This window comes from Carassius carassius, chromosome 13 (genome assembly GCF_963082965.1).
Source record: "Carassius carassius chromosome 13, fCarCar2.1, whole genome shotgun sequence".
Taxonomy (NCBI): domain Eukaryota; kingdom Metazoa; phylum Chordata; class Actinopteri; order Cypriniformes; family Cyprinidae; genus Carassius; species Carassius carassius.
This window is the reverse complement of record NC_081767.1, coordinates 9,353,283-9,379,077: the sequence shown is the minus strand read 5'-3', so window position 1 is coordinate 9,379,077 and position 25,795 is coordinate 9,353,283. Positions and strand designations below refer to the sequence as shown.

Sequence of the window (25,795 nt, the reverse complement as noted above, 5' to 3'; positions counted from 1 at the left end):
TAACAGAAAAGGGCTTTCCACGCTTGAAATATTTAATCATGAGTCATTAAACACTGGACGACCTGAATCATAGGTTATCTTGTAAGACACAGTTTATAATTTATTCGTGATTAAAGTCACCATGAAACGGAAGTAGCGATTATCTTTTTTTCTTTACTGTGACATCTATCCAAATGAAATGCCATCTGAAATGGGCGGGCGGGACTTGATTTCGTCCTTTGGGAACTGATTGGATCGTTTGAAATTGGGGTGTTGCTAACAAAATGGAGGTAGATCTGAATGCCAGGTTGCAGTAAGCTGTGTGGGGATTTCTCTCCACTGGATTCACAGCTGACAACCTTGATAAACATAACAGCATGCGCGCAGAGAGCGAGACACTGCCTGAACGACTGAGCGCATCCTCCATCAGGCTAAAGGGGTCATATGATGTTGCTAAAAAGAACATTATTTTGTGCATTTGGTGTAATGCAATGTGTTTTTGCGGTTCAAGGAAAAAAAAAACACATTATTTTCCACATACTGTACATTACTGCTGCTGCTCCTCTATGCCCCACCTTTCTGAAAATTGTCGATTTTTATAAAGCTCATCGTTCTGAAAAGCAAGAAATATGCTGATTGGTCAGCTATCTAGTTCATTGTGACTGGCCGAATACTTCGAGTATGCTATGGAAATGTTACACACCTTACGTTTATATCTATACCCTTACATACAGTGATGTGGGCTTCTGGCACGACAACAACAATAAAACCCATCATAAACGAGGCATTTCTTGCATCCGGTGGGGACATATTTACTGATTATAATGACTTGTACTGTCTTTTTACACGTTGCGTATCATATCGTGCTGGGTAAACATAAAACCATGTCTGCATTTGTAATTTGAGAAACGACAAACAAAAACCATTACTCTACACTCCACAAAACTCATGTTTGAATCATCACTGGCAAATTATTTAAATACAAAAAAACGTACTTACAGGCTGTGAGTCAGAAGCGCCAGAACGTCCTGCAAAGTTGGAATTGTCCCACTTTATAGAAACAGACGCAATGTAGGTTACTGGTTCAGGAAAACAGTCCTCGTTCTCTGTAAATATTTGGGTTGAACTGTTCTTGAACAGTGTTGTAGACGCAACTTAACCACTGATTTCTAGTTGTGCCCTCTTTTGAAAGGACAAACAAAGTAGCTTCGCTTTCACAACAAAACACACAGCGTCTCCACAACATGGCAGTGGTGGCAACAATGAGAATAAAAGTTACACATTCTTTCTTTGTGTTATGCAAATCTTCCCACATCATGACGTGGACATGTTGGGGGCATGTTAGAACAAGCCGTTATAGGTAGGAGTGGATGACTCTTAACTTTTAGGCCACGAAGGGAAGTCGTGGCCTAATGGTTAGAGAGTCGGACTCCCAATCGAAAGGTTGTGAGTTCGAGTCCCGGGCCGGCAGGAATTGTGGGTGGGGGGAGTGCATGTACAGTTCTCTCTCCACCTTCAATACCACGACTTAGGTGCCCTTGAGCAAGGCATCGAACCCCCAACTGCTCCCCGGGCGCCACAGCATAAATGGCTGCCCACTGCTCCGGGTGTGTGCTCACAGTGTGTGTGTGTGTTCACTGCTCTGTGTGTGTGCATTTCGGATGGGTTAAATGCAGAGCACAAATTCTGAGTATGGGTCACCATACTTGGCTGAATGTCATGTCACTTTCACTAAAGAATATCTCTTTGGATTTGAGACTTTAGTCTTTGCAACTTTACAGATCTTTATGCACCAAGAGCTTGTAAAACTGAAAATGTTAAATTGCATCATATGAGCCCTTTAAGGGTTTCATGTATTAAAATGTTTTTACATAAGGAAAATTAAATCTATTTTGAAGTCTATTTTCAAGACCCCATAAAATGACAAAAAAAAAACCGCAACCCTTAACGAGTGAAAATATGCTGAGCACTTTCTTGACAGATTTTGCATTCTGTAAGCACATTGTTAAGGTGTATGTGTCTGAATTCTAATAAAGTATGTTCTGTAATGCTAAATATGGGAAATAATAATACTGATACTGTCAGCAAACACAATCAAAAGAAAGAGGAAAAAAGCCAAACACAGCAAGCTGGTTAAATGCAGCTGCACTAAAGAGAGGTGACCTGACAGATCTGAAAATCTGCAGTAATAAAAGAGAACTAATGCAGAGTAAGCCTGTATTACCTTCCAGGAAGTACAAGTGTGTGTATGTGTGCGTCATTCTGAGGCCATGGGGCGAGATCTGTGCATAAACCACCTTTCAAATCTCTCTCGCCGGAAGATTCAGCAGGCGCAGCTAAGAAAATTCACAACAACACAAACAGACACTCTCCATTTCAATAATAAAACTGCACCTGTGATGGATGTCCTCTCACCCACCACCTTCATAAATTACAGGTTATAATTAGATTGATCATTTTACAAATGACGTAAATAAAAAGTATGGGTAGCACTTTATTTTACAATCCTGTTCCTCGTGTACATACTATGTACTTATTATAGTAATTACAATAAGTATGTAATAACTAGGTAGTAACCCTGAACCTACCCCGAAACCTAACCCTACCCCATGTAGTCATCTTGTATTACCAGAACTTTCTTAGATTTTAAAAATAATTTCTACACATATACATACACACATTATATAGACCTATAAGTGAATTTATTATTAATGAACAATCTTTCAGTTAATAAACCAGGCCACATCAAGCTTGTGCTGTTTATTGGTGCGTTGTAATGATGAACATCTTCAGTCTTTATAAAATATACAAACAAATAACTGCAGACTTGTTTTTCTGGATTAACCACCTAGTTTATTGTGATTATCCAATCACAAAATAATAAAAAAAAACAATTCACTCGTCTTCCTCCTCCTCTTCCTCTTCGTCACTGATGACATATTTTTTGGGTTTCTTGGCAGCGGATTCCTCATCTTCCTCTGCCTTCCGCTTTCCGGAGTTCTCTCCCTCCTGAAAGAAAGGTTAAATATTATTTTCCAAAATTAATTTTAATCCTCTAAAGTCCATTTATGTTAAGTTGTCTTAAGGTCTTTGCACATTGAGTCCGAAAATTTCACCAGGAATTTTTGCACGTTAAAAAATAAACCGTCCTCATGTTGTGTCAATCATGTTAACACACTGCCTCAGAAACTTTCGTCCGTCAAAAGAAAAATTCGGATCAGGTTGGATTTTTTTCCACATTTTGTAGCATGCATTTTGATAAGAAAGGATGGTGAATACGAAAAAACGGAATCCGCATATAAATATTTCAGACTCGGTGTGCCTTTAGAACAAAGTAATTCAGCATTTATCTTTTCTTGACCTTTCTCACCTCTCAGAGCATTAGAATTAAACCAACTGTTTTTGCTACTGTATCTTTAAGACTTCTATATGTAAATTACCTCTGTTATGATTAGCTAGTCTATTAAAGGGATAGTTCACCCAAATAGCAAAATTATGTCATTCCAAACCCGTTAGACCTCCGTTTATCTTCGGAACACAGTTTAAGATATTTTAGATTTAGTCCGGGAGCTCTCAGTCCCTCCATTGAAGCTGTGTACGGTATACTGTACATGTCCAGGAAGGTAAGAAAAACATCATCAAAGTAGTCCATGTGACATCAGAGGGTCAGTTAGAATTTTTTGAAGCATCGAAAATACATTTTGGTCCAAAAATAGCAAAAACTATGAATTTATTCAGCATTGTGTTCTCTTCGTGTCTGTTGTGAGAGAGATCAAAACAAAGCAGTTTGTGATATCCGGTTCGCGAACGAATCATTCGATGTAACCGGATCTTTTTGAACCAGTTCACCAAATCGAACTGAATCTTTTGAAACTGTTCGCGTCTCCAATACGCATTAATCCACAAATTACTTAAGCTGTTAACTTTTTAAATGTGGCTGACACTCCCTCGGAGTTCAAAGATCCAATATCCCGCAGTAATTCATTTACTCAAAAAGTACACTGAACTGCTGTGAAAACAGAACTGAAGATGAACACCGAGCCGAGCCAGATAACGAACAACAGACTGACTCGTTCACGAGTCAAGAACCGGTTCTGTCAGACACGTCCGATTCGAGAACCTAGGAGCTGATGATACTGCGCATGTGTGATTCAGCGTGAAGCAGACCGACAGACAGAGCATCTGAACCGAACTGATTCTTTTGGTGATTGATTCTGAACTGATTCTGTGCTAATGTTATGAGCCCAGGTAAACCGAAGGCTTGAATCAAGGGCAATCATCGCAAATGACGCCATTACGTTGAGCGCAAAAGAACCGGTGAACCGTTTTCTTCAACCGGTTTATTGAATCGAACTGTCCGAAATAAGTACTGGTGATCCGAAAACTGATGCAACCGGTTCTTGACTCGTGAACGAGTCAGTCTGTTGTTCGTTATCTGGCTCGGCTTGGTGTTCATCTTCAGTTCTCTCTTCACAGCAGTTCAGTCAGTGTACTGTTTGAGTGCATGCATTACTCCGGGATATTGGTTTGTTTTAACTCAGAGGGAGTGTCAGCCACATTAAAAAAGTTAACAGCTTAAGTCATTTGTGGATTAATGCGTATTGGTGACGCGAACAGTTTAAAACGATTCAGTTCGATTTGGTGAACTGGTTCAAAAAGATCTGGTTACATCGAATGATTCGTTCGCGAACCGGATATCACAAACTGCTGTGTTTTGAACTCTCTCACAACAGACACGAAGAGAACACAATGCTGAATAAAGTCGTAGTTTTTGTTATTTTTGGACCAAAATGTATTTTCGATGCTTCACAAAATTCTAACTGACCTTCTGATGTCACATGGACTACTTTGATGATGTTTTTCTTACCTTTCTGGACATGTACAGTATACCGTTCACACAGCTTCAATGGAGGGACTGAGAGCTCCCGGACTAAATCTAAAATATCTTAAACTGTGTTCCGAAGATAAACGGAGGTCTAACGGGTTTGGAACAACATTAGGGTGAGTTATTAATCACAATTTTAATATTTGGGTGAACTATCCCTTTAAAATTTAAGAAGAACAAATAAATTTTCTCCCTACAGGAATTAATTTTAGAAAATACTTTACTATGTACAATCCTTAAGCAAAATTTATCAATCAGAACAAAGTTGCTGTTACTAAAATAAAAATATTAAAACAGAAATGTGATTAATCTTCAAAGTATACTGTAGTTCAACCAAAACTGGTTTATCCACCTTCATTTTAGTTTAGGCTTTTATATAAATAATGATCAAACAGAAATTCAAGTACCACTGAGATTCATACATCAAAGAAGCATGGTGGTTTACTTTTATAATGACCTTTTAAAATTTTTGGTTGTGTGGACTTTAATGGATGGACAAAAATGATGAAAGAATACTAAAAAATATCTTAATTTGTGTTTTGAAGAGGAACTGAAGAGGAAGTCTTATGGGTTTGGAACAACATGCAATTTAAAGCAGTTTAGTTTGGTTCAAGGCTCAGATTGCTTTAACTGATAAAAATGAATGGGAAATATACATCTGTAACCTAAACTGATGAAAAACTGGGCAGTCACTGTTGTGCTCATGATTGAGACGTTATAACCATTCCATTTCTGAAGCTTTTTATTTGTCAATAAACTGTCCCTTTGGGCTGAAAGTTTCACCTCATCACTGTCCAGTCTCTTAGCCTTCATCAACCGCTGGGCCTTGTCTTCATCAGAACCTTCATCGCTGTCTGAAGAATAGATCCTGGCTCGCTCCTCTATGACCCACAAACAAACAAAAGCAATTAAGCACAGCTCAGAATTCAAGACTGATTTTCAAGCATTCCAGAGAGATGTTCTTTCAGTAAATACCTCCTATTGGCACAAACAAATCAAACTGAACAAACTAATCCAAATCTCAGTCGGACTCCGACATAATGCAGTATTAAGGAGCCGACAGGTAATCGGCTAACGGCTGTACTGTTACTGTCAGTGAGAAAGCGTGTGCGTGAGACATGCTGTTTTGGGAACACAAGCTGTTGTTGCAGTGCACAATGTTCTAGCTGATCGCAGCAGGTCTCAAACTAACTCAAAGAATCTGTTGTGCAGAAACACTGACCCACAGGGGAGCGAGGGAATACAATACTGTATAGACGATAGACACAGCACCCCTCTGCAGTTCAGAGGCCATTTCAACTGACCTACTTCCATTTTCACACTACAGCTATTGGTGCAGATGCAACTGGATTTGATTTCATGTTTGTGTAACGGGTGTTCCTCAAAAAAATAAATAATAAGTTTAGGGGTACGATGTGTCTGCATGAATACATACGGAAACTATTAGTGATGCACAAATATCTGCAACTTAAAATGTTTATATTTTGACTGTGTCAGTATCTATTTTGTTAGATGTTTAGACACTGTTTAGGCTGGGTTGACAATATCCATTTCTCTATTTTAATCGTCTATGTTAATTAGTCTACGCTTTTTAATTGACAATTCAATAAAACTTCACTAAACATTTGTATTATGCCTACAGTCCAATAATCGCAATAAGCTTTGTGCTTTGTTACTTTTGATGTGAAACAAAGTCAAAATTTAATCAAAATTCAAACAAAAACCATCATTTTGTCGCCATTTAATTGACATGATGGAATGCTCTAGCACCTGAACGAACATCAGAAGGGATGTTGAAAGAACAAGTGAAATGCACCATGTTTCATCTAACTGCTGAGTGTTTCAATCAGAAAGACAGTCTGTAAACAATATCTCATGTAACATTCCATTTATCTCAAAAAGCCAATCAATCATGTCCACTCTTATACTATCAATAAGGGAAACTAGTGAACGGTTTATATTAAGAGCAAGTTGAACAAGGTTATTTTTTTAGCGCTGCTTGAATGTGGTACACTTCAAGTGCATTAAAGATGATACACAGAACTTAACCATAATAAAAAGAAATATAGCCAGCTGGGTTTATTTCATGTACATACAATTTTATTTCACATTTGAAAAAGGTATGCTAAGTGGGATTTGTAAAATGGTCTTTGCATTGATCTTCTACACATAGAATCGGAATACTTCGGGGCAGTGTATTCATAACACCCCAGGAGTACATGTGCTTTTTATGTCACCTACCCCTCAGACCTCCACCCTTATATTTGCTCTTGATGGCAGCCAGGCTGATGGATTCTTCACCCTCTTCATCCTCATCATAGCGATCTGGCTCCAGGTACCCGGCATTCAGACCTCGCTGATGCTGTTTCTCTCTCATGCGCCTCTGCTGAGATTCACGACGGATTGATGCACGTAACCGCTCCTCTTCTTTCTGCACACACACACAAAAACATCTGATGCCACTGCAGGATTACGCTGAATTAACATCCTAGTTTATCAGTCAATGTGGAGGAAAAAAAATTATGCATTTTATCTGACTGATGAAAAAGGATTTAAGAACTAAACCTTATTGGATTGAACACATAATTTTGTATATTAAATTTTAATCAAGGGTTCCCACACTTTTCACCAATGATTTTTCATGACTTTCCCATGATCTCTCCAGTCAATCATGATAATCAGGATAAGGATTTGTTTTTTTATGTAACCATTTTAGAGATTGCCAGGGTTTGTCAGATACTAAACAGATATATTGTGAATACACACACACACACTTCTCTATTTTGAATATATTTTAAAGAAAAATGTATTCCTGGGAAGGATAAAGCTGAAATTTCAGCATCATTACTCCAGTCTTTAATGCCAAATGATCCTTCAGAAATCATTATATGCTGATTTGTCACTCAAGACATTTGTGCGGCTTAATATTTTTTTGTGAAAAACTGTAATACATTTAAATAGAAAGTTAAAATGAACATTTATTCAAAATAGAAATTGTGTGTAACAAAATCAGTTTACACTTAGGGGTGCGCAATAAATATCAGAATAATCAGAATCAGAATCAGAAAGAGCTTTATTGCCAAGTATGCTTGCGCATACAAGGAATTTGTTTTAGTGACATAAGCTTCCAGTAAACAGAGACGACAACACACAGACAAAAAAAAAAAAAAAAAAAAAAAAAAAAAAAAATTTACAGGAGATTTACAAATTGGCAAATAAATAAGTATATAAACAATTGTGCTATACATGATAATGGAATAGGATTGAGTGAGATGCAGGAATGTTCTAGGATGGAGGGGTAACAAATAAATATAAGGATATTGCACATTTTTGCATAAGTTTAAGTGGGAAACATTTAACTGTTCATGAGGTAGATTGCCTGGGGGAAGAAACTATTCTTGTGCCTTGCTGTTCTTGTATTTGCGGCCAGATGGCAAAAGTTCAAAGATGGGGTGACTTGGATGTGAGGGATCCAGAGTGATTTTCTGAGTCCTTTTCCTCACTCTGGATGTGTACAGTTCTTGGAGGGTGGGCAGGGGAGCACCAATAATCCTTTCAGCAGTCCGAACAGTTCTCTGTAGTCTTCTGATATCTGATTTTGTAGCTGAACCAAACCAGACAGTAATTGAAGTACACAGGACTGACTCAATGACGGCTGAGTAGAACTGTTTCAGCAGCTCCTGTGGCAGGTTAAACTTCCTCAGCTGGCGAAGGAAGTACAACCTTTGTTGGGCTTTTTTCACAATGGAGCCAATGTGATTGTCCCACTTCAGGTCCTGAGAGATGGTGGTTCCCAGGAATCTGAATGACTCCACTGCAGTCACAGTGCTGTTCATGATGGTGAGTGGGGAAAGTGCAGGGGGGTTTCTCCTAAAGTCCACAGTCATCTCCACTGTTTTGAGCGTGTTCAGCTCCAGGTTGTTAAGACTGCACCAGACAGCCAGCTGCTCAACCTCCTGTCTGTAAGCAGACTCGTCACCGTCCTGGATGAGGCCGATGACTGTAGTGTCGTCTGCAAACTTCATAACCGGCTTTACTGATGAGATGCGGATTAATTATCGGACAATATTTATCGCGCACCCATATTTACACTGTACGTTTTGCTCTATTCAATGCGTTCTTGTTGAATACAATAATTATAAACTGACACCAACATTTGTTCAGTAGTGTATATACACAGTGTAATTCAGGCCCAACTAAGTCATAAACCAGTTTCAGATGACATAAATGCTAATTATGAATGAATTATCTGTGTAAACCACTTTCAATAAAACTTGTGAAATACTTTTATAGCTCTTCATTAACAAGAGAAATTATCCAGAACACTGTCACCACATTAACTCCAGCAAGGCTGTCTAATGGTGTCTGGATCTTTAGGACTGACTTATTGTTGTCCATCTGATGTGAAATCTGGCTCTTTGGACATTAGACTTCTGGTCAGAGGTAGATAAATGAGAGAAAGGAAATCGATAAAAACATTTACAGTACTCCACTTTAGGTGTTGGACAAAATCAAATCATACACGTGTAACCCACTGCTGCCAAGATCTACTGTGTATGTGTGTGTGTGTGTGTGTGTGTGTGTAAGCCAAGGAAACGTGACATTGACACTATCTACAATCTCAGTTAGGAGTGTCAATGTTTCATTTGAGAGATAGGTGGCGGTAATGCACTTATAAGCATGCGATCCGCCGTAAAGCAAGAAGAAGATGACAAGTCACGCCCAGGCTGAAGAACGTGCTCAGGACAGTTCAGACATTGTGATGAAAATCAAAGGTAAAAAAATTATACAACCCGAATTCCGGAAAAGTTGGGACGTTTTTTAAATTTTAATAAAATGAAAACTAAAGGAATTTCAAATCACATGAGCCAATATTTTATTCACAATAGAACATAGATAACGTAGCAAATGTTTAAACTGAGAAATTTTACACTTTTATCCACTTAATTAGCTCGTTTAAAATGTAATGCCTGCTACAGGTCTCAAAAAAGTTGGCACAGGGGCAACAAATGGCTAAAAAAGCAAGCAGTTTTGAAAAGATTCAGCTGGGAGAACATCTAGTGTTTAATTAAGTTAATTGATATCAGGTCTGTAACATGATTAGCTATAAAAGCTTTGTCTTAGAGAAGCAGAGTCTCTCAGAAGTAAAGATGGGCAGAGGCTCTCCAATCTGTGAAAGACTGCGTAAAAAAATTGTGGAAAACTTTAAAAACAATGTTCCTCAACGTCAAATTGCAAAGGCTTTGCAAATCTCATCATCTACAGTGCATAACATCATCAAAAGATTCAGAGAAACTGGAGAAATCTCTGTGCGTAAGGGACAAGGCCGGAGACCTTTATTGGATGCCCGTGGTCTTCGGGCTCTCAGACGACACTGCATCACTCATCGGCATGATTGTGTCAATGACATTACTAAATGGGCCCAGGAATACTTTCAGAAACCACTGTCGGTAAACACAATCCGCCGTGCCATCAGCAGATGCCAACTAAAGCTCTATCATGCAAAAAGGAAGCCATATGTGAACATGGTCCAGAAGCGCCGTCGTGTCCTGTGGGCCAAGGCTCATTTAAAATGGACTATTTCAAAGTGGAATAGTGTTTTATGGTCAGACGAGTCCAAATTTGACATTCTTGTTGGAAATCACGGACGCCGTGTCCTTCGGGCTAAAGAGGAGGGAGACCTTCCAGCATGTTTTCAGCGTTCAGTTCAAAAGCCAGCATCTCTGATGGTATGGGGGTGCATAAGTGCATACGGTATGGGCAGCTTGCATGTTTTGGAAGGCTCTGTGAATGCTGAAAGGTATATAAAGGTTTTAGAGCAACATATGCTTCCCTCCAAACAACGTCTATTTCAGGGAAGGCCTTGTTTATTTCAGCAGGACAATGCAAAACCACATACTGCAGCTATAACAACAGCATGGCTTCATCGTAGAAGAGTCCGGGTGCTAACCTGGCCTGCCTGCAGTCCAGATCTTTCACCTATAGAGAACATTTGGCGCATCATTAAACGAAAAATACGTCAAAGACGACCACGAACTCTTCAGCAGCTGGAAATCTATATAAGACAAGAATGGGACCAAATTCCAACAGCAAAACTCCAGCAACTCATAGCCTCAATGCCCAGACGTCTTCAAATTGTTTTGAAAAGAAAAGGAGATGCTACACCATGGTAAACATGCCCCGTCCCAACTATTTTGAGACCTGTAGCAGAAATCAAAATTGAAATGAGCTCATTTTGTGCATAAAATTGTAAACTTTCTCAGTTTAAACATTTGCTACATTATCTATGTTCTATTGTGAATAAAATATTGGCTCATGTGATTTGAAAGTCTTTTAGTTTTCATTTTATTAAAATTTAAAAAACGTCCCAACTTTTCCGGAATTCGGGTTGTATATAAATAATGTTATATTTCTTGCACAGACCGTTCGTTTTGTGTATTTACACATCAATGTATCGTAATGAGTCGCAAGGTTTAATTTGGTTTTATTTGTGTATGTTTTTTTGACTCTCAAAGCCGTGATTCCCATTCACTTCCATATGACTGACAGACTGCAACGGTTTGAGTTAAAAATCTCAGTTTGTGTTCTACTGAAGAAACAAAGTCATCTTGGATTCCCTGGGGGTAAGCAAATAAACATAACATTTTCATTTTTGGGTGAACTACCCCTTTAATATAATAAGACACTATAGGGCTGTTACCAATCTAATGAAACACTATGAACAAAACCGATCTTTCCACTGCAGAAGAAACAGAAGCAGCTAAAGTTATGCTTTTTTCACAGTTTAATCAAGCTAAACTGTAGCATGAGTCCATTTACACTGCAAAATTACAACATAAATAATGTTATGAGTTTGGTGTTTTAAACCAGGTTTTTTATATATATGCAAATATAAAAAAATTAGAAAAAGTGCAAAGATAAGCTACTTTAAAATATGAAAGTTAACCACCAATAGGTTGCAGAAAGTGTCTTAATGAGTGAGTCATTCAAATTATTCAGAAATTATTCAAATTATTCAAGAATGAACAAAGTGACTGTCTTTAGGAATGTACCACTGACTTATTGACTCATATAATTGAGTTCCAAGATGGCTCCATTGTGTGTGGCTTGCCGTCTGTCACTGTCATTGCTGTGTGTGTTTTTGCTGTTTGTTTTATTTTTTGCCTGGGATGTTGAATCTCTATTGGTGTATGATCGTGGGAACAGGAGCGAGGCCGGTGGAGTGATTGGAGATGAACGACACCTGTTCGACCCACCGGTCTCGAGTCCCACGGAGGAGATGGAAGGATATAAAACTGGAGCGACAACAGTGAAGGATGAGAGAGGACCAGGCCTGGGTTTTAGTTTGTGTTTGCTTTTTATTTGTGCACGACAGTTGTCCGCAGGGGCTGTTGCGCTGTTTTGTGTTTATTTTGTTATTAAAGTTTTTATTTGATTGTCCGCCGGTTCCCGCCTCCTTCTTCCCCGATGATTATGGAGTTTTAATTTGTTACAACTGTATCAGAAATCATCATAATTTCAGTAATAAATAAAAAACTAATATTGCTTACTACCCTTTTTTAATGAGATGGATGGACCTGCATGTTTCCACACAGATCATCAAAATCATTCTCTCGCACATCCCTGACTGTCAGTCTGCGCACAACAGTTTGGGAACCGCTTCCCAAAGCTATCAGATTTATATGATGAGATATTGTAAAATGAAATTGCAAAAGCTTATTCACTATGTGTAATGTTGTCCTTTAAGTTCCAAAAGATTTTGGTTAACTCCCTAGCAGGACAGCTTTATGACCTAGTTTCCAGGTTTTCAGGAATAAGAGGATTTAAGTGATGATATAACCTCCCTCTGAAAACACACTGCATTTCTGCATTGATCTGAATCCTGCTGAACTTTCCTTCAGTCTTGGGCTAAACTCAGATCTCTTTGCTGAGTGAAATTTTTTTACCTTTATCATCTCATTTCTCTGGGATTCTGGGTCTCTGCCGGCCATGGGCAGAATTCGGATCTTCTGTGTCTTTGAGCAGCGGTCAGCGAGAGAGAGGGTCATCTTCCTGTGTGTGGCGCTGTCTGTGGAGTGAGGTCTGCAAAGGCACACACATATAATAATAATATAAAACCACATTGAACAACATTTTAGAATTATTGCAAATGCACATTAACAGAGAAACATTATGGAACAGGTGTCCTTTTAAAATCTGTCACGCTTCAAAAAAAAAGATTACAAATATTTAAAAACTTGGAAATGCACTTTCCCTTATACATACACAAGGCCTAAAATTTAAACATAAAATCTTGCTAAAAACTCAAAGCATGTCAAAGCAGTCATGTCAATGTTATTTAACAATCCTGAGAGACCCCTGCTGGTGGATTAGTGGCTGTGCAACATCAACTGCTGATTTAACAAAATAATCCAGAGCTAAACCAAAATGTAAATTGAGGATCTGGATGCCGATTGGTCAATGCAGTGTTCCAGTCATGATAAAACATGATAAAACTTTTTTGGTATTAAGATTTTTGTAGACTTTGTGTCATTCAAATTTTCATAATTTGGAAGCCTTTATGGCCTAATCTTTACCAATTTAAATATAATCATAATAAACTTGTTTGAACCCACAATATTTCTTTAAAATAATAAATTTCTATACACCACATGGAGGTATTATGGATCTCTTTTAATGGAAAGAGATGAAGAGGGTTTTAGTCTAAATAAAAGGCTTGTAGTAGGTTTGTAAAATGAACAGATGTGATTACAATCATTTGATAAAATGAAGAGAGCAAACCGTAGTACCATTTGGGATGATTTTACATTGATGGCTGTTTCATATCCTGTCACGGAGACCAATGAATACGCCTTTTTAAACGATTTCATGGTGCTCGTTGTTGTATTTGAAAACTCGATCACAATGTTTGCAATTGACATTATTGTCATTTAAAATTAAAAGATCCCTAATGTAACTGTGGCACGTGTATGGAATGTCAAAATGTAGAAATAAAAGTGGAAATAAATAAATATAAAATAAATACCTAAATGTGCAAATAAATAAAAGTATCAATATATACATGAAATAAAAGTTTAAATAATTATTAATTTCCGTTTTATTTTATTTTTTTTTTACTTTGTATATTCATTTATTTATTTTTGCACAATTACATTTTGGTATATTCATTTACACATTTATTTATTTCTAATTTTGTCAGGTTTGGCATTTCATTCTGGTGGGGGTGTGTCTTGTGGTCAGTGAAATGGAATATATTTGTGGTTTCTTTTCCCAAATCCTCACGTCTCACCGTCTAATTTCAAAGGTTTACTTTCTTGCCATTCACTTTAATTCATGGCTTTGAATCTCTTACTTTTGTGTAAAAAAAACAACAACAAAAAAAGACCGACATGACATGCGGGCGAAAGGAAAGATTTCATGGCCACGAATTAAAAATTCGCCCCCACGACTTATTAATATGTTCCCTTTATGAGAAGAGATGGGCTCTGTCCTGCTCGTGTCCCACAGCCCCGTCAAAGCGCAGTGCCCGATATGAAACAATCCTTTACGAGAGTTATAATTAAACATGACTTCATTACTAAATTTCCATTGCTTTCCATGTTGAAGGACTCTTTATTGTATCTATTTTTATGTACTTTTATATTGGGACCCCAAAATGACATTGTTTAATCGACCATCGATAGCTTTAATCAATTACATCTCTTATCGACAATTAATCGATCGTCAATTAATCAACATCCCTAATTAGGACTTGCATAGACTAGTCGGGTGATCGATTACTTCAACCACTAGTATTAACCATAATGCATGCACAGAGTTTGCAAGTTCGACGTGATTTTTAGGACTACAATATTGCATGTAGCTGTTACTTTCTATGCCTTTATCTATGTTGCATGTAAAAATGTAAATATGTAATGTAATAATTAGGGGTGTAATAAGGGGCCGAATACCTTATTTGGAATGGCACAGATAATGGCTTCAAAAACGAATAATGGACAAGGAATAATTCTGCCTAAATATTCGGCTGAGGCTGGCACACTCTGGTGTTCGCTAGATAACAGTTGAGTCAGTTGATCAGCGCAACATTATACACAGACCTCTAAAGTCACGAGTGTGAAGTGGATGAATGTAAACTTTATGAGTGAAAAGAGCGCAAATCAAACACAGCTGTTGTCTCTCTGTGCATCTCTCAGAAATCAGAACTTGGCAAGACTAATATCACCTATAATAATACATCATACACGTTCTTTTATATGTATATACGATATGATATGAATGAATGGATGCTCAGCCACGTTGCGTGTCTCAGTTTCTCAAAAGCTGAACCAGTTCTCTCTCAAGTGTAGGCTATTAATCAACTCAGATACGGATACATTTTCTACTTGGCTTACATGTTTGCATCTATATATTTTGCTCGTTTGCATGGCACATGCACATTTGTCGTGAAAAAAAAAAAAAAAGGAGATTTGCTTAAAGATTTCTGCATAATGAAAATGTGCACATTGAATTAATTCATTCGTGCTCAAATGATCACTAAATGTTTGTCATGACATCTCTCTGCTTGCACGATAGATATATTATTTTAGAAATTAACAATTATTTTAGTTAAATACGGCATACTTGTTCAGTGATAACTGGGGGGGGGGGGGGTACTCATAACAGTGTTATCAAGTAACTATACGACGTTCCACCTGGTTTTATCCGATTGCAGATACAAATAATTTTGTGGTTGTTACAGATACAAATACTGGCTGTTACATGAACATTGAAATATGTAATGTCATAAATATAAAGTTTTGACAATTTACATAATTGCTGCATTTGGCTATGAATTAATAAGCGTTTATTGATAAGAACTATTTAATGTCTTTTCATTTACAGTAGAATTAACCACGAGTAGTCGAGTAACTCAAGTATTTTTTAAATAAGAAATCGATTAGCTGAAATCAGTAGTCGTGCAATATATATAAAAATTCAGAATCAAGATGCCTTGCATTATTTTTGCAAGCAATTGCTTATTAAATTTGCCCCCTAGTGTCACCTAGCGTTCAACCAGTGAAATATCACTACTATTCAATGCTTAAAAAAATTTGCAGCCAGAAGTGAGTTAAAGTTTTTAATCATTATTATTAATTTATTTTTTTTAATGCAGAGCTGGTGTGTGCACCTATGTGACCATATGGTTTTTTAAACAAATTTGCAGCCAGAAATGAGTTTAAGTGAGTTAAAGATCCATTTTGTTTTTATTATTATTATTTATATATATATATATATATATATATATATATATATATATATATATATATATATATATATATATATATATATATATATATATTAGGGGTGTAACGATACGCGTATTCGTATTGAACCGTTCGGTACGAGGCTTTCGGTTCGGTACGTGTTATGGACCGAACGGTTCGTTGGACTAATTAATTATATTTGGAAAATAAAAAAAATTGTGAAATATAATGATATGCGTTCAACAAGGTAGCCCAATAACCCAAACGACGTAACAGGCAATGCCCCTGACACCCCCGAAGAAGAAAAAAACACCAACTTATATGTTTATGTTAGGCTACTCAGTCAGGTGCTTGCTCACTCAGTACGCGCTGAAGGCTCGTTGTAAAATGGCCAATGCGTTTAACAGACCAGAAATAGAAGATCCTCCAATAACCAACAGGTCTGGTGTTTGGGTGCACTTTGGATTCCCTGTAAGCTATAATGGTGATGGCAAGAGAGTGGTGGATAAAAAAAACAACGATATGTCGCATCTAGGGTAGCCTACACCAGCGGGAATACAAAAAAAAAAAAAAAAAAAAACACCAGCGGGAATACTTGAAACATGTCAACTCATTTACATTTACGTTATAGCCGTGGATATGAGACCTTACTATTTACCATTCATTCTATCATCACCATTATAGCTTACAGGGAATCCAAAGTGCACCCAAACACCAGACCTGTTGGTTATTGGAGGATCTTCTATTTCTGGTCTGTTAAACGCATTTGCCATTTTGCAACGAGCCTTCAGCGCGTAGCTACTGAGTGAGCGAGCACCTAGGTTTTAAGAACATGCTTAATGTAGGCTAATTGACCCCCGTTACAATATTCCTTCACGAGCCCATTTCAGACAGACCGTAATTCCTGCTTTTTTCCAAAAAACATAAGCCCTATAGAGAACCAGTTGAGTAAAAACACACTCAATATAAAGAGTTATAGAGTTCCATATAAAAAGTTACATCTTTGTATTTGTTCATAACTAATATAACATTTTCATTTTTTTTATAAGGAGCTGTTTTTGTTTTATACAGTATGCTGCTAAGAAAACACCATAGAAGATGGGTAAAGAATAGCTCCATCATTGTTCAATGTAAAAAAAAACATACTTTGTTAGTTTTAATAAATAAAACATTTTTTAAAAATCAAGGAAATTTATCTGCCAATTTTTTCTTTTTGCTGTATCTTAAAACATACCGAACCGTACCGAACCGAACCGTGACACCAGTGTATTGTATCGAACCGAACCGTGAATTTTGTGAACCGTTACACCCCTAATATATATATATATATATATATATTTAAATGCAGACTCTCTTCTGTTAGGGTTAGGTATGTATAACTAGCTGTACATAAAAACCATAGAAGTCTATGCAATGTCACTGTTTATATAACTAAATAAAATGTGTGTGTGTGTGTGTGTGTGTGTGTGTGTGAGAGAGACACACCTGAAGGTGAGTTTGGTCTTGAACACAGCCTGACCCTGCAGTCCTGTGCCCTGGCGGATGAACAGGTGGTTGTGGTCACCCTGCAGTGGAGCTTTATACACGTCAAACACTTCATTCCCCAGATGCAGAGACATGCTGCAGAATGAGTGCAATGCTGATTTCCAGATCTTTGCATAATTATCCCACAAGAACATTACGCAGCACCTGCTGAAATTCTTCTGAGCAATTATTCAACACTTAAATCTGCATGCGTATCCTCACCTGCCATCTGACCATTTAACGATTCGAGCGTTGCTCTCCTTGATTTCACTGCCTTCCTCATCGCGCCGAGTGCGCCACCTGATGGTGTTTTCCACCTTCAGCTTTAAACGGGTCCGTCCTTCCTCATCCAACATCTCCTCATCCTCAAACTCATCCTCGTAGTACTGAGGGTCAAACGGCCTGTGAAGAGACAGCAGGAAAGGAGACAGACAGTTTAGATGGAGCATTAAACAACTCCTTCAGTTCTCCAGGACACATTCACACACCTGGGCTCCACACTGAGAAAGTTGGGTAATTTGACGAAGTAGAGCTCACTGCCCAGATCTGTGCTGACTTTAGGAATCTCCACCTCAATCCTCGTCTCTGGAACCGGCTCCTCTTCGGGCTGATCTCCCTCCAGACCGTCCTCAGCATCCTGTTTGTTCAGATCAGTCAGGTGTTAGAAAGGGTTCAAATTGTCATTCTAATTCTTAGAAATCAAAATTAGGACAGTTTTGGGAGACAGAAACAGGGGGGCTAGCAACCTCACCAGGGGTGAAAAAAGGTGGCAATGATCACAATGTAATTATTATTATTATTATCACTTAATTTTTCATATAAATAAAAATATAAAATAGTTTACTAAAGTAATAATCCTATCATGCTGTAAAATAAAAAAACAATAATAATTTTATTTTGGAGAACAGTAAAATTACAATATTCATGGCTGTAATTGTTTCTTTGCTTAGTTGCATTCTCAAAGGCAATTGTAAGTGACACAAACTAATGAAAAGATAAAGTTTGTGTGGAGCAGCATTTACTATAAACCAAGAAAATGAAAATGCTGGATCATGAGCTGCTCGTGTGTAAATGAAGCTGCGAAAGCTTCGTTTTGTTTATTTGATTCTCATATTATTACCTATGACTCCTCACAAGTTTTAAGATCATTTCGAATATTATTTTGAGCTAAAAACAGCAAAAAGTTTGCATCCCTGAGGAAGTAGTGTATAATGTCTTAAATTTTATAGCGCCCTTTTATAAGCCAACCGATCATGGAGAGCGTCTTAACATCAGAAGTGAGCAATATGACAAAAATCTTTTAATGGTAGAAGTAATCTTGTATCACAGTAATGGCATATACATAAAAATATACATTTTTGAGCTGGAAATATTTATTTTTTTGAATGCTTTATTGTAAATTATGTTTAAAAATGCAAAACAACAGAGAATATTATTTGAAACAATTATCACAAAATGTTAAGCACAAAAGACTCGATAAACCAAATATTAGAAGATGGATATTAGGACTATTTGATTAATCAAATGTTATTTTCGGTTCTGAATTTGACCTTCAACAATTATGAAAATAAGAAAAACGAGGTAAAGCGATTATTGTGCCGCATTGAGTGTCGCACACCTTCCTTTCCTTCACAGTGGCACACTTTCATTCCTCCCTGAAAGCCCAAACTTAATCTCCAAATCAGCTAAATCTGTGAGTGTCTTCGTAAAATGCAGTCAACTGCAGGACATTTGATAATAAACAGCTACTAAAACAAGCATTAAGTCACGAAAGAGACACGTTTCCCAGGCAGCTTTCTGTGCACACTCCTAAATAGAGCGGAACACAAACAAGCAAGTACACGGTCACGTGCCTAAACAGCCAAATATAAACAAAATATGCCCGTCCTGGCAAATATTCCTGAACATAAACGGTTAACATTAAATTGGATGTGTATCAGCATATTGGATACATGCATTTAGTTAAATAAAAGCAGTTTAATATACACCTGCTGCTGTTTGTGGCTTTAAAGTTAATCAAACAAAGACTGAATAACTTTTGTAGCTTTAATAAGGTGAATCTTTATTTAATTTATACAGTGAAGACTAAGCAGTGTTCTTTTTTACTTCTTTAATGTCTGTTGTATAGGCTACTGTTTGCCTGACATTATTGTCTTAAGTGATTGTTTGAGGACTTTTTAAACTTGTGAAAAGTCACTGATATCGTTTTAGTTCTTTATTCATATCATGAAATGAGATGTTGTTGATCATATAGCCCACCTCTAACTGTGTTAAATAATCATGACCTAATAGATATTACTTATCCTAATGGACAAGTCATCTGTGGCCTGATCAGATTTTTTTCCTGTTCAGATAGCAGTCTCTTTTGCTGGCACGTCCAGATTGGTAATAATAATACCAAGCATAACCCATGGTGCAATAATGAAAACCTGAGTTTAATCATATTTCAAGACAGAATAAAAAGAAAGATGGCTCGGCTCAGCATTGAGAACATTTAAATTCTGAGGTTGTGTGTGCAAATGTCTCACCATTGGTTGCCCAGGTGTAGGAGGCTTCTCTGCATCGCTGTCTGATGAAATATCATCTGCTTCCCCGAACAGATCATTTGCTGCAGGCTTCTTACCTACACACACAAACTGAGTTTAACAGAGCTGATGTGTGTTTGACAGTGTGTTTCATCATTGCAAGCGTCTGTCACTCACCTGATGTTTCAGGGTCCGAATCGGAGTCGGAGTCTGAAGCTATCCTTTTCTTTTTCTTGCGAGTGAATTCCTCCTCGCTGTCACTGCCCTTCATTGACTCTGAAATAAATGACCACAAACACAAGGATTTGTTAGAATAAACAAGTTAGAGATCTGTTTTTATCTGATATCAACTTTTCAGATGTCACCTGAGAAGGTGTTCTTTATTTTTGCCACAAACACACTGGGTTTCATTCACTAATGTTTGTGGAGATTAATCGTATTTCTTCGCACAAGAGAACTTCTCACTGAAAAATGTCCACGCATGATTACACGCATGAATTTCTTCTTAGTTTTGTTCTATTTAAGATTAAATAGTAAAAATGTTTATTAGGCCACCCAAAGCATTCGATTTTTCATAAATTTACAACCAATTTTATAATTAAACTTACTGATGAACAGTGATTTGTTCATAAAAATGTTCATACCCAGATTTCATGTGCAAATTAGTGTGTATGCATGGAAACTTGCATAGAAGCCCCTTGTCCAAATACCCGCACTTGCAATCTTTGCACTGACTACTTATGATATATTTCCTGTATTTGGTCCTGTAGTTGGGACACACTTATATTGTTGTAAAAATGCATGATGGGATACACTAAGCCAAGTGGTCAAGTCCATAAGTGTGAGTATTTGGACAAGGGGGTTGTTAAAGACACACACCGAACCCAGACGGATGTCAATAACAGCAAATTAGACCATTCCAATCCACCTCACCTGATTTTTGTCTCCCCCCTTCATTGTCAGAATGATCCCGCTCCTCATCGGAGTTCTGCTGTTTGTCCTCGTCCTCTGACTGGTAACTTTTTCCACCCCACTTCTCATCTCCGGAATGGACTTCTTTCCCTGACCCGTCTCCGTCTGAATGAGGTGTGCTGGGATGAGGAGTGCCGGGATCTGAATGCCCACTTCCTGCTTCTGAGCGTGGGCTGCCCACGTCTGACCCTGGACTTTCACTTCCTCTGTCAGACCTGTGGCTTCCTGCTCCTGAGAGTGGACTCTCCACATCTGATCTGTGGCCCCTCTCATCGTCATCATCGTCCTCCTTGTGATGCCCCTCTGAACCGCTGTGTTCGTTGTCCGAGTGCATACTCGGCTCTGATTGGTTGCCGGATCGTTCTGACTGGCTGCCGCTGTGGTGGCTCCCGCGCTCGTCTTCACTGTCGTCTCCAAACAGCTCTTTATTGCTTGGCTTTCCCCCATCTTCATCCTCATCTTCGTCATGATCTCGGTCACTCTCGCTGCCAGAGGCGTTGCTGGCAGATCTGGGTCTCTCATGCTCCGAATCAGAGGCAGAACCAGAGCCGGAATCTGGAATAAACACATCAACACATGCATTCATCTACTAACTTATTTTATCATATGCTTTTATCCAAACTGAAAGTATTCTTGAGTTTAACTTCATTACACATGAAACACAGACCATAAAACAGTCCAGAAACATTTCAAATGCCAAATAAAGCAGAGCTGCATGATGAGGAATTAATCATATACATTACACAATTAGTTATAGTGTTTTACCTTGAATTAACCCTATAAAGCCTACTATCATATCATACCCTATTTATTTTTGATCAGCTTGTGCGTCTGAATCATTTAGGCCTGCTTTTTTCCCCTCCTCAAGTATGCTCCATATTTTCCTGTATCATGCTATGTGTGCCACAAAAAATAAATGTATCAAATATGATACACCAAAAAAAAAAATTTTTTTTAAGTGTAACTAAACCCCTGCTCAGAGCCTGACTCCACCCACTGACAATATTTGAAAAATGCTGAAAAGTGGGCAGATCACAGCGGAGATAGAGGGGACGAACCTAGGGCGGGGCTGAGCGAGTGCGGCGTGATCCTGAGACTCGCAGTGACGGATTGATTGACAGCTGCTGTCAGAGACGCTAAAATGGAGAGTGACTGTAATGACGCAAGTAGCTTTGCAACACAGCGATCATTTGAAGTAGAGGACTTTTCTCCCCCACTTTTACCTGAAGTGGAGGGTGTCGAGGTGTCTGTTCATATCAATTCGAGCCGCTGGCTCAAACTGCAGTCTTACCTCCCGCACCGCGTCGCTTTTCAGCGCGAGCTGTGTGGAGAAGCCCATTTCCACCTCCATTGCGTTGGAGAAGCAATCCCGTGTAAAACGCAGTTTGCACACTCGAGCTCTAGGCGGGAACTTGTGGTCTTCCAGGCCAAATGCATGCAACCACTGGCGCTTAATTTTAAAGTCTGCTGGAAAACTATGCAGTCCAGCAGTGCTGTCACAACCAGCAACACACCTCCGTACCATCCTGACCCCTGTACTAAATACAGATAAATCTATGCTAACTTGAAGATCTAAATAACTATATAATTGCTATGCTAAATAGATGCTATAATAGTCTATTCTGGTCGTTACCAATACTCGCAATTCCAGCTCCTGACTCACTACAGTGATTTTGATGGTTTTATACTGCCAAGGGCGTGGTAGCTCGTACCAAGGGGCGTGGTGAGCTGGAAACTGCTTACTTCACCTGCCACGCTTACGTCACTTGCCACCGCAACATCCAATAGGAAAAATCAACTGCAGTAGCCACCGTTCAACCTGAAGAGGGCAGCACTCACACGTTTTTACACCATATATTGTAGAATTAAAACACTTTATACTCAAATGTCAAAAAAGTTACTCGAATCAATGAACAGCACTAATAAAGCCCCATTCTTATAGATCATTAACTAAAAAAAGTTGGTTTAGGGTTTAGTTACTCTTTAAATATATATATTCTGTCTAGAAGTTCAATAAACCATACTATTTTTTACTATTTATTATTTCTGGACTACTATTAATCTTTAATTAAACTTTACAGGTTTGTTAAAACTTGCACAGTTGTATAACTGACGTTACTGATGTCCAAAAAAAAAAAAAAATCTAATTCAAACGTATGGATTTAAAAATAAATGTATAAAATATAAAATAAATTTTAAAAAATATTATAAAAAAATAAATAATTTATTATAAAGAAATAAATTATAATAAAACATGTATTATAAATATTTTATATAAATCTATCTACAATTTTGAATAAAACAGATCAAATAATTGTAATTGTGATTAATATAGCGTAATATATTAGCATAATCTGATCATATTAATAAAATGTGACGGGGGGGGGGGGGGGGTGAGTGTAGCGCAAAGACTGATCGTCTCACAACTGCACATATCGCTAAATGAGAGCTCAGCTCATAGAAACATACCGTTAACACATACACGAAACACATTTTCATTCATTAATGCAAAAATGCAAATCTAAAGCACCTCGTTGCTCATTGTCACTTTCGCCATCACTACCGAACAGCTCTTCCATGTCAGCCATTCTCCACGCCTATAAATAAAAACATCAACATCCGGGTGAAGGTTTACAAACTGAAAGCGTCTGTAAGACTTTATAAAACAAAAGTCCTTCTGGTGATATAATGATAAAGTAAAAGCCCTGGAGATGTTGCAGAAAGACAAAAGCCTCTTGCCTGAAGGCTCGTTTGAGATACCAAAGCAGACGAGAGCAGGCGGCTACAGTCAGAGGAGGAGTGAAATAAATACATTGGTTTTATATGAAAATAACTAAAAAGAACAAGAAACCAAAGTAGACCTACAGGTCATTTATTTTCCTGCCAAAGACGTGTTTTCCACCCATTTTAGTTTAATAAGACAAACATTATACTTTTTCCCTTAAACCAGGAGTATGAAATGGTTCAAAAACTAAAAATAACAGCATTCCAATAAATAATAAACATAGTACCTGTTCTCCTGCATATAACTGTTAACATCTCACCTCAAGATTTTCATTAATTCAACATCATTTTGTATGGTATTTACCTATTTAACTTTCTTCTATAATGCAAATTTATATATATATATATATATATATATATATATATATATATATATATATATATATATATATATATATATATATATATATATATATATAATAATTATTATTATTTTTAAGGCATACAATCACTTTGTGTGACAAACAGACCGAAATAAAACATTCCCAAATTATCGAATGACACACCCAAATCAACTCTGGTTAATGGTCATAGTCATGATGTTGGGGAGGCTACAAGATAAAGGAGGTAGGGCTACATGCCATTTTTGATTTATACTTAGTTGACACCTGTTTATCAGTGATTTACAACTTTAATCTTGCCTTGTTCATCACAACAAAAATATTATAAAGCTTTAGAAGACTTATAATACAGTACACGTCTGATTAACCAATTTTGTGCAGTTTTGTGATGATTTTCCTTTTGCTGGAGCACAGAGTATTATCCCAAAGTGTGAAGTCTTTATTAAAAAGTTTATTTTATGTTCCACAGAGGAAAGAAAGACATTCAGGTTTAGAAGAATGTTAACAAGCTAAAGTAGTGATACCAGAATTATCATTTTAAAATAATCACATTTTGTTGCTTTTCAGCCTGAAACTGCAATTACCATTTCATCATGAATTCCTGCAACTGCTTCAGAGTTGCTGTATGGACCTCTTGGTCGCCTCTATGACCAGTTTCCTCCCATCTCTTTCATCCAGATTAAAGTGACTTCTGATCCAGGGAGGGTCTGTGCTGTACCAAATACCTTCCACTTCTTAATAATAGAATTCACTGTGCTTAGGCATTGATAGCGCCTTTGAATTTATATATATATATATATATATATTATTTGTGTCCATTTTCTGACTTGTGCCTGTCCACAACTTTATCCCAGATATCTTTTGACAATGCCACCCATAGTTGATTGTTTGCTTCATTGCACTACCATGAACTAAAATGCTCCAGGAAAGCTATTTTTATGCTGAAGTATTTTAAAATAACTATAGCTGATCACAGTTGAAAGTCAGATGGCTTTGTGTGCCACTGAGAAGTTGATTAGCTACAAATGATTGAGTTTACAAGCCACTTTTAGGAGTGGGGTGATCCAACTCAGTGTTTCTGGTTTTCTATTTATTCATTTATTGATTATTTTTTTTTTTTAACATGTTGGTGTTTTATCTTTCACTTGATTGTTATAAGTTTCACTAAATAAGCTTGTAAATAATGATAATGTAATAATGATTAATAATGGAAATATGATTATCCTAAAGGGGGTGATTCTTTTCTATTGCCAATGTACATTCAGTACTACTGCTGCTACTACTATATTAACATTATTAGTAATTATTTTGAAAATTATAATAATATTTAGCAGTAATGAATCAATATAAATATTACAGTACAATACTTTATTATTAATTAAAGCAGAAGCAGACTAAAATGAGAAAATGCTGTAAAAATACAGTAAAATACCTTGAGTATTGTAAATTGAATTACAGTATAATTACTGTAAATCAAAATACAGTAACTTGCTGGCAACCGTGCTGCCAGTACTGGACTGTAAAAGTACAAGAAAATAGTTA

General features: G+C 37.3%; 1 protein-coding gene across 1 annotated transcript; it reads right to left on the bottom strand.

The window, feature by feature from the left end:
* Positions 1-2,868: 2,868 nt before the first annotated feature.
* Positions 2,869-23,757, bottom strand: LOC132155948 (RNA polymerase-associated protein LEO1-like). The gene is made up of 11 exons (XM_059564736.1): positions 23,659-23,757; positions 21,090-21,683; positions 20,334-20,432; positions 20,160-20,254; positions 18,120-18,268; positions 17,854-18,033; positions 17,593-17,727; positions 12,811-12,946; positions 7,106-7,295; positions 5,648-5,745; positions 2,869-2,988 (listed from the first exon to the last, which is right to left on the bottom strand). Exons 1-11 carry the CDS (start codon positions 23,714-23,716, stop codon positions 2,875-2,877), a joined length of 1,848 nt encoding a protein of 615 aa, XP_059420719.1. The 5' UTR covers positions 23,717-23,757; the 3' UTR covers positions 2,869-2,874.
* Between the last annotated feature and the right edge of the window lie 2,038 nt (positions 23,758-25,795).

Coding starts and splice junctions, on each gene's coding strand:
- LOC132155948 (XM_059564736.1), bottom strand. CDS start 23,716: ATGGCTGACATGGAAGAGCTGTTCGGTAGTGATGGCGAAAGTGACAAT. Junction 12,947..17,592: donor AAGACCAAACTCACCTTCAG/GTGTGTCTCTCT, acceptor GTGCCTTTGCAG/ACCTCACTCCACAGACAGCG. Junction 2,989..5,647: donor AGAGACTGGACAGTGATGAG/GTGAAACTTTCA, acceptor CCTTTCTTTCAG/GAGGGAGAGAACTCCGGAAA.